The 10,440-nt window shown below is 35.3% G+C and overlaps 1 protein-coding gene across 1 annotated transcript; it reads right to left on the bottom strand.

Annotated features, from left to right (window-relative positions):
• Positions 1-210: 210 nt before the first annotated feature.
• On the bottom strand, positions 211-5,021 carry LOC137726231 (26S proteasome regulatory subunit 6B homolog). Its single transcript, XM_068465124.1, has 7 exons — positions 4,864-5,021; positions 3,664-4,201; positions 2,384-2,614; positions 2,026-2,184; positions 1,676-1,828; positions 1,183-1,266; positions 211-625 (listed from the first exon to the last, which is right to left on the bottom strand). Exons 2-7 carry the CDS (start codon positions 4,162-4,164, stop codon positions 491-493), a joined length of 1,263 nt encoding a protein of 420 aa, XP_068321225.1. The 5' UTR covers positions 4,165-4,201; positions 4,864-5,021; the 3' UTR covers positions 211-490.
• Between the last annotated feature and the right edge of the window lie 5,419 nt (positions 5,022-10,440).

A 10,440-nucleotide genomic window follows, 5' to 3' on the forward strand; every position in this document is an offset into this window, starting at 1 on the left:
AAATGAATGTCTTAGTGGTTTTGAGTTTGTCTATTTATTGCAAATATCATTTATAGGTTATCCTTACAACAAATTACCATCCTATAATTACGTGAGTTTAAATTTTGAAATATGTCTATTAAAAGAGGCAGTTGAATCATGTTTGATTGTATTGAATGATCCATGAACCCCAAAAGGACAAACACCTTGTGGTCAGTCTTACAGACAACAGATAGATACATGTGTGTGATTCTTGATAAAGACCTTTAGCCCTCGATGGAACATCCCTATGAACCCATGCCCCAGTTGACATAGTTCATGTGTTATAAAGAAATAAACATTTTCGAGTTGAGGCCATACGGTTTCACATCATACGTCATCACCACAATAACATCCCTCGATTGACCTATTAAAATTGTTCAAAGATACCATACCTTCGGATGCGAGCTTGCGCGATAAGACCAAATTAAACATAAAAGACCATCTGTAGTATACGAGCTTCCAGCACCCATCATTTGTAGAATTCAAAGTCAGTGTCGGGCTTCTTCACGTTGGTTTGGTAACCCTTCTCAAAGTCCTTTGGGAGTATGACATATCGGTTCTTCCGAACTGCATGCATTCCTGCTTCTTGACATATAGCTGAAATCTGTACAAACCCAAACCATTTACGACAGTTACTACACAATCAATTTTTTTTATATAAAACGATAAAAGATCTGAGACCATCAGCAGAGCCCCGATGATATCTTAACAATCAGACACAGAATACTACAGCTGACGTCAAATACGAGAACTCACATTCGTCAGAACAAATTTTATGGAGATTCACTATGAGAAGGTCTTTGTTATCGATCATTAAAAGGCTAAATTCAACCCCATTTGACGATGTTACTGCCCCCAATGCTGGCATTATTTACAGATCCGTCCCATATAAGACATGTATATTCTTAAAGCCATAATTCTTCTAAACAAACATACATGTACATGTCTAACATCGTGACTGTTGTTCTAACCAAGAGCTTTAAGCAAATATTTCTTAGTATTTCAAGATCATAGCACAAGCCCAACAGCGCCCCAACCAAAACCCCGAATTAAATTAAAATAGAGAATTAAAAAACACAACATAATACTAACAGGATTTAACATTGGTAGAAGAATGAGAACGATAAGCATATTCTCTCCCAAAAGAAATTAGTGTCTCACCTCAGCAGCACTGATTTTGTCTGGCCGAGAGACATAATCTTCCAAGTCTACCTCATCACTCAAGTTCATTTTAGCGGTGCAAACCTGCAGAACAGGCAGGTCCATTGACATTATAGTAATTGCATTAGCTTGTCAAAAGTCCACAAGAGTAAGAAATCATGATTGCAAAAGAAAATATAGAAGAAAGGGTATATAATAAACTGGTGCCAAGTTTGATAAATATCACAAGACATAAGGATAACAGAGGGCTGAATGGGATAATCTCATGTAGAAATTGGGTGCAGATGTGTTTTGAGGTGTCCGACTTCTGTGCAGTCCGAATCTCAGACATAGGGGGTAAGTAACAGGTCCACTAATATGGATGGCACTGAATGGACATAGCACAAACTACAAAACTTGTGATTATGAGAAAAATGAATACCTCACAGCTTACAAACAACATTTCACCAATAACAATTCTTTCATTGAAAGATACTTTAATCATGTTATTTACCTGAAAAACAAGTCTTTTCTGCCTCCTATCAGGCAAAGGAAACTCAATCTTCCGATCAAGCCTTCCAGGACGCACAAGTGCAGGATCCAAGGTGTCTGCTCGGTTAGTAGCCATAATAACCTTAACATTCACTGTCTGGTCAAACCCATCCATCTGAAAAGATATTAAGCAAAAAACAACATTGAGAACAGAAAGCAGAAAAGGAACGTTTCAGGGTTAAACTTTCCGACGTCTGTTGAAATATTTTCTCCACCCCCACAGCGATGCATTGAACATCCAAGTTCCGGTTTATTTACAGTTTTAGTTCATTCAGATTACAAATTCTTTCAAGTCAAAACTTCCAGTCCTACCTGATTAAGGAGCTCCATAAGGATTCTCTGAACTTCTCTGTCAGCTCCAGTTTGAGCATCAAACCTTGCAGTAGCAATAGCATCCACCTCATCAATAAAGATGATGGCAGGTGCATTCTCCTTGGCAAGACGGAAAACATCACGAACCATTCGTGGACCCTTTGACAAAGAAAACAAAAAGAATTAAGAACTCACACTGTTTCTAACTTAGTCAATAAAACAGAGCGTGAGGCAACAAGAAAATATCACAGTGCCCTTGTAACACTTGCCTACAATATTTGTTATTCCAAAAAACAATAAGGATCTGTTGAATGTAAGAAAAAGATAAACACACAAAAAATAGGACTATGTTATATACCTCTCCCAAATACTTCTGAACAAATTCTGAACCAACAACTCTGATGAAGGCAGCAGTTGTATGATTAGCCACGGCCTTTGCTAACATGGTTTTACCAGTTCCAGGTGGACCATAAAGCAATACACCACGTGGGGGATCTATTCCAATCTGTTTGTACAACTCGTGATGGGTAAGTGGCAGTTCTACTGCTTCACGGATTTCTTGCTTCTGAATGTCACATCCTCCAATATCCTGATGCACCACAACCAATAAAAAAATAAAAAATAAAAAAAATAAAAAAAAAGTTAAGGGAATAACATATAGATTATAATTAAGTCAATGTGCCTATGGGTATTTAGCTCAGAGGCAGAGGCAAACAGATTAATCACATGCACAAAAAGCTTCACTGAATAACCGGCTTGATTGCATTTGACAGAGCAAAACACATAGCGAATTGCTTCTATTACATAGCTAATTGTATAAGGAAACTTACTTCTTTCCTAATACAATCGTCAACAAAATAGGACACTAACTTTGACGAGCCAATTCCTATAAGAAATAATAACAGGCAATGTATTCAAGAATTAGACATTATAAAATCAGGGTTGGGGTGGTGAGCCAACACTTGAAATGTTACGTGTCCCCATGACACTTAATAAGAAAATTAAAGCATATTACACACCATAGCATTCTTGTTGTGTTGAAATTGACTACCAACCAATAAAAGCCAACTAAACCTAATTGGTTAATTCTCAGAACCAAGTAGTTTAGACAACAATAGAACCAGTTCTTTCCAATAAGGTATAAATTAGAAAAGATTAATGAGTTTCCTAGTTTAGACAACAAACCGTCAAATAGGATCAATTATATAATAGGCTGTTCATCTCCTGCTTGAAAAGACTTTATAAAGCCTAAAGCTTCAGAATTTCAGCGCTAAGCATGTCAAATTGAGCATAAAAATAAGCATACACAATAGTTAATTTCAATCCTCATAGAACTTGAGTAACGGGTAAAATTTTGGTCTCCACTCTACTTCTCCTAACATAAAGACCATTGAGTAAAGAGAATCAGTTATCCACACACTCAAATGGCACCGATAGAGTGAGTTTTTCAGAATAGCTAACTTTATCCTCAAGAAGTGGCGCCAGAATATTGTTAAATTCCATAAATCCAAAACCCTAATAGTAATCTATTGATTCCAATTAAGCATTTGTTGCAACAATTGATAGTAGGTGTCAAACACATGAAAAAAAAACCCTAATTCAGTCGTAACCCTAATCACTCAATTGGGCATAACTTACAGAGTAGGTGACATCGGGCTTCTCAGACTGGCTGAGGAGGGAAATACTTGAGTCGGCCTCCGGAGGCAAAACGTCCACGAGGGCATTGGAGTGGCGGTGCAAGGCAACGGAAGCAGAAGGCTTGAGGAGCTCCCGATTAATGGTGCTGAGAATCCTAACATAGTAATTGGAGCCAGTGGTGGAGCCCACAATCCCGTTGTTCTGGTCGACCATCTCCATGAATTGCCCGATGACAAGCGGCACCGATTGGATCCTCTTGACTTCTTCCTGGGCGCGGAGGAGCTCACGCTTCAGATTCTTCTGCTCGTCCTTGACATACTCCTCCTGGATGTCGATGAACTCGAGCTGTCGCTGATAGGACTTGAGGCGGCTGTAGAGATCATCCTCATCGGAGGCCTGGTTTTGGTCGGTGTAGCCCTGAAGGTCCAATCTTATGGAGGGGATTGAAGCTGGTGGCTCAGGCAAAGGTTTCAGATCCAACACCATGGCTGATCCTGACATTGTTGCACTCTCGGAGTTTCGATTCTTCTGGTTCGCTCTGGGGAGAAGCGAAGAGAGAGAGAGAAAGGGAGGTTAATTAAAAATTTCGACTCCGATCTATTTACAGGATAGCTTACATCAGCAAATATACACCATTCATCGGGTAAAATTCAATGACAGCAATGAAATACAATTTACAGATTTAAAAAGAACATTAAACAAAAAAAATCACCATTTTATACTTATACAAATAGAGTACACCCTATACACTCTAATAAGCGACTGATACGAACTGGCATGGTTAGCAGGTCTTGAAGTTGACGAGTAATCCCCAACACACCGAGGATTGCAGACCAACTGGGATTATTAACAGGACTACGTTTATCATTAACCAATTTTTAGTTCATCAAACAATGTTACAGGGCATATTGGCTACTGATTTGGACATAAATAATTAATAAATTGGATTTGAAAGCCAAATATAATACACTACATTAGAAATTGAAATGATCATTGACAATTAGGGTTCCAGTTCCCAGGTGAAGACAAACATAAAAAAGTGTTCAAATCAAAAGTTCTAATTGATGAATTTTGCAATGTCCCTTCAATTTTTATGCAGCAAAGCGCTACCTAATTTCAAAAGGGCACAAATAAGAAAATCAACCCAAATCTAATTGAATAAACCCTAATTTAAATTTTACCCCAAAATTAACATCATACCTTTCTGGCAGCTTTCTTTGTCTGAGTGAGTCTGAGAGAGACGGTGAAGATGGTGGGGGAGGAGAGCCAAGATTGAGAGCGCGGAGGAGATCGAGGAGAGACAGAAGAGAGAGAAGGAGTGAGCCTCACGAAAGTAAACTTCCGACTCCGATTTAACTGCCAGTTGGAAAGACGACGACGTTTTCCTGTGTTTCGCCACCGCTAGGCTCATAAACCAGCCCAAAACATTTTTTAATTGGTATTACACTAGGCCCATCATTTAAAAAAATTTGTCCAAAAATTTCAACCTCTTTTGGGGACAAATTTTTTTTATAATCAAAATGTTTCTGACTACGTTTGGTTCAAAAATTTAAAATATTTTTCGGTCACAAATGCATTTAAATTTTTAATAAAAAATTGTGATGAATTTTGCATAAAAACACGTTGGATCTATTTAAAAAAAAAAAAAAAAACACATTTGTGCTTGTAAAAGAAAGTGTTTCTTACAATTGTAACTACAAGCAGGATTGGAATATAAAGATGGAAAGGTTTAAACAACCTAGCTTTTAGTTTAGGAAAATAATTTCCCTCATAATTCAGCATGGAGATGTAGTAGTATTTCAGGTTAATCACATTATGTCATGTATCAAAATTAAAACACAAAATAATGCAGGATTATCTTAAGTTTGGCACAGATGAGTTGATGTAGAATAGATAGCCGAGTGGATTGAGGACGAAATGACCGAAGAAAGGCACAAGGATGTGGGGAGATATTACAGATTTGGAGTCGAACTCTTTTTCGAGCGCATAATACTTTTCCGAAAAGATGTCTCGGTTCAAACACATCACTTTGCTGTGAAGTATGATGGATTTTAGCCATCCGATGTCGTTAGTTTAGACTTTCAAAACCAAATTTTAAGGTTTGTAATAAAAATCGAATTTTTCCAAATTTCATCTGCTTTATGTCATTCAATTCCAATAAGACCTCTGAGCTTTGCAGAAGTGAGTTTAAGTCAGATTAAGCCTTTTGCCTAATAAACATTCAAGAATTAAACTGGTGGATGCCAGCTTTCCAATTCTTAGGTTTACACTTGTATTCTATTTACTATGCTCGTGCTGCGGCATGAGTGAAAAGAATTCGATTTTGGTTTTGTTTTACCAAATATATCAAACTGTTATAAAGTGCAGATTGAATATAATTGGTCTTCGAATCAGTTCTGTAGTATGGATTGCATCAAAAGGTACGTAGATTTTATATTTTTTTAGAAGTATAGGTATATTGTGAAAAGAAATAAAGAAATAAAAAAATAAATAATAAATAAAATAAAAATAAAAATAACCAATTGGGCATGTAACGATTAACATATAACTACTCATGGTATTCAGTTATGAACATGTAGAAATTACAACTTTACACCGTAAAATATACACACACAACAAACAATATGAAACTGAAACAGGTCGAGATTTGGCTACGTTGGCTTCTCTCTCTTTTTCTGTGTGGTCAATATGTAATTGAAGTTCAGGAACAGTAAATTGAGGTTTCAGAACAAAAACATGAAAGGAAAACAAAAACCGATCAACAACTTTAGAAGAATAACAAAGAGATGGTTCCCCATCTTCTACGTAACCTCCTATTTTTAGTCACATATACCCGACTAGGGTTCTTATATATGTACTACTCCTTTCATCCATTGCTTCACCCAAGTAAATATTTAATTACAAATTTATTTAGCTGGTCTTGGCAAATGGAGTCCCCACTTTCTCATCATTTATTGCTCCTCGCTTGCTTCCTCATATTATTTCTCTCTTCTTCTCCTACACCGGCAGATGCAAGAGCGTCTCCATTAGTTCGGAGTGTTTGCAAGGCAACCCGAGACTCTTTCAGTCAAAACTACACTCTATGCGTAAAAACTCTCTGGTCAGATGCTCGAATTCGATCGTCAGCAGCATCCAATGATCTCAAAGAACTTGCTATAAATATTCTTGAGGTAGCAGGAGAAACTGCACAGGATGCCCAAGGGTTGCTTAACAGTTATCAACCCATGATCAAGAGCAGCAAAGAAACCAAAGCAATTCAACAGTGTGCGCAATCGTACGGATCAGTTGCTTCGTGTTTCCGAGGCACACAAGATGAGGTAAAGGAAGAGGACACCATGGCCAACTATACCGTCGCAAGGGTCTCCGACGACATCGGTGTTTGTGAGAAAGCATTGAGTTCTGATGGGGTGAAGCTTCCTACTACAATATCCACCAGACTCCAGTTGGTCAAGTTGTATAACAACATTGGATACACCATCACTATTCAGTTACTAGGTATCTGGCTCCATCACTAGACTCTTAATTAATTATACATAACTACAAGGATCTTAGTGGGTACTGAACTAAATAAAAAAATGTACGTGCATGGAGCGCTGTAACAATAATGACTGAGAGCATTGAACTCCCCTGTAACAAAAATGAAAGAGGACGAAATAATAATTGATACAGCAAACCATTTATGTCTATAACTGATTACTAATTTAACTACTACAAGGATCTTAGAAGGTACTGAAATAAATGAAAAAGATGTACGTGCATGCATGAAGTGTTGTAACAATAATGACTGATAAGAGCATTGACCTCCCTTGTATCAAATATGAAAGAGGAAGAAACAATGATCGATACAGCGTACGTATATGTATGTCTTCATAATAACTTCAAACCAATCATCCGATGAGAACTGAATCACATCTCACTCGTTTGAAGGACATAATTGACTCAACATGAGTTCGGATGTGCATAAGTTGAATATGGGCTTAAATATGTATAAAGTGTTAATTAAGGTGAATTGGTGATTAACCCACCCATATCTACATATCTGTATATATAAAGCCAGCAGGTCCCTTTTGGGGTCACTGCTTCACCAAAAAAATTTGAATAAAAATACCCCCCAAACAAAAAAGTTCAAAAGCATCCCAAAATAATGCACTAAATAATGCAGAGGTATTTTTGTCATATAAACAATGTTTTTTTTAATAATTAATTCTTTTGAATAGTCTTTTTTTTTAATTTTTATAATTAGTACCTCACAATAGGCTAGTAATAATGTAATTCAATTTGTTGTCAAATGATTGTTTTTTATCGTTTTTGAACAAACGATATTATCTACACTAAGAGGGAGGGGTTGGGCTTACTCTTACTATGAACTAGCGAGAATCAAAGGCGGCGTTGAGGGGAGTAAAAGGTACAGTCACACAGGGCCCCCAAAAACTTTTGGTATCTTATATTTATATGTAATATTGTTATATATTAAAAATATACTTTTATTAGTGCTTTAAAATCTTATAGTGTACTTTTTATAAGTAAATTTTTTTCTTTCTAAATGTAAAAATTTGAAGTGCACAATGAGATAATAGGAGTGCCAATAATAACACCTTAAAAAGGGATTTTCTTTTCAATTTTATTATATAATAATGCTATATATTCAAGTGAAACTTTAAAGTTAAAGTCTTTGAAGCTATTTTTTTCTTTATTTGGTTGCTTAAGATTGAATAGTTTTTTATTATTTAGTGAAGGTTATGTTTGTAATTCTTTTTACTTATTTAATGACATTTGTAAACTTACAATGAGTGAGTCCTAAATGTTGTTTTGATTTAAGTTATTATTTTCTAGTACCAATATTGTCCTACTTTAAATTTTTTTTTTTTAAACTATCTTAAAAATGGGCCCTTTTATAAATTTCGCACAGGGGCCCTGAAATCTCAGAAACGGCCTTAGCAATAATGTGATTCAATTAGTTGTTTATTAAATATTATTTTCTCTATTTTCAAACATGTTTAAAACATCTTAAGATGCGCATAGTGTCAGTTATAAAAAAGGTATTTCGAACGCGCATAATAATATGATTCAATTAGTTGTCAAATGATTGTTTTTTTTTTTTTTGAACAAACGATATTATCTACACTGAGGGGAGGGGATGGGCTTAACCTCACAATGGGTTAGAAATAATGTGATTCAATCAATTATTTATTAAATATTATTTTCTCTATTTTTAAACATGTTGAAAACATCTTAAGAGACACGTACCGTCGGTGATAAAAAAAATCTTTCACACGCGCACAATAATATGATTCAATAAGTTGTATTATTTTCTCTATTTTTAAACACTTAAGAGGCACATAGTGCCAATTATAAAAAAGGTATTTCGCACACGCATAATAATGTGATTCAATTAGTTGTCAATTGATCTTTTTTTTTTTTTGAAGAAACGATGTTATATACACTAAGAGGAAGTGGGCTTAGCCTCACAATGGGTTAGCAAGAATGTACTTCAATCAGTTGTTTATTAAATATTATTTTTCTCTATTTTGTAAATTTAATAGAATGTTGATGGAAATTGAAAGACCAATTTTATTATATGGATTTAACTGCTTTGATTGGTTTATGAGAGGTTTATTTTAGCATGATCTAATATTATTTATTTATCTTATGCACATGCGTGAGCGTGTGCATTATGCGCGTGCATGAAGGCTAGTCTATCATAAAGTGTGGGCACGTTTAGAATGGATTACTTCAGCAAAACATTCCAAACCAATCACAATGTAATGGTTTGGTTCGATTTTACAACTTATGGAACTTGAACCAAACCAAACCAACGATGAACACTTTGATTCTAGTAGTTTAGACCTACTGTACACACAGTTTATTTTTACTGTGCGCACTGTCTATTTTTCTTGTCCATTTTTTCAACTTTTTAGCCCAATTACAATAAATTTTTAGAAAAACTAATAAAAAAATGTTTGAAAACTTTGAGTTTTAACGATAAGGACAAAATAAATGGTAAGGTGAATAGTACCATGATTGATTTTTTAGTGTAAAAATGTGGTTTTTCGTTAAAGTGAACAGTACTAGGAACTTTTCGTTAAAATTCCCTAAATTTTTTTGTTGGACCTAATTACGATGACAACTAATCCGTAATTTGCTTAATTTTTTTATTTTAACATCGTATCATCTTCAGATCCAACATGATAATAAACTTAAAGTTTGGTAACTCATACAGTTATGACTCAAAGCTCAATAACTTCAACATTAACATCCTTACCCTATTACTAGCCAATTGAAAAAACTACTTTACAGTGGATAAAGGGAATGCATATGGAGGTAGAGCATCTCCAATCTCTATAAAGCAACCAAAATTACATAGTAAAGAACCAAGCTTAAAAACTGCATCTCCAAGAGATGATGTAAAAGATTTTCTATAATATCAAAAGGGATAATGACTCTTTAAATGTAGAGGGCAATTATTCACTTGCTAACTATTAAACTTGTTTCTACGATTCAACGATCAAACTTGTTTGTATATACTTTGAGATCTGATACGTCAAAAGTCACCAAAAACAAGTGTTCTAAGATTAGATAAGGGAGCGAAATCCTTCGAATGTTAGAAACGAAAGTTCATGTCATTTTAACTCCGATTTTGATGATTTATCTCCCATCATTTTTTTGTCAAAATAAAATATTTTAGGCAACCTTTGCCGGACAAACCCTTAGGGTTTGCCCAATGAAATTTTGGGGTTTTTTAGCACCTGTCAAAATTTTAAAAACCTTTGCCCAATG

Source organism: Pyrus communis, chromosome 2, assembly GCF_963583255.1.
Source record: "Pyrus communis chromosome 2, drPyrComm1.1, whole genome shotgun sequence".
NCBI lineage: Eukaryota > Viridiplantae > Streptophyta > Magnoliopsida > Rosales > Rosaceae > Pyrus > Pyrus communis.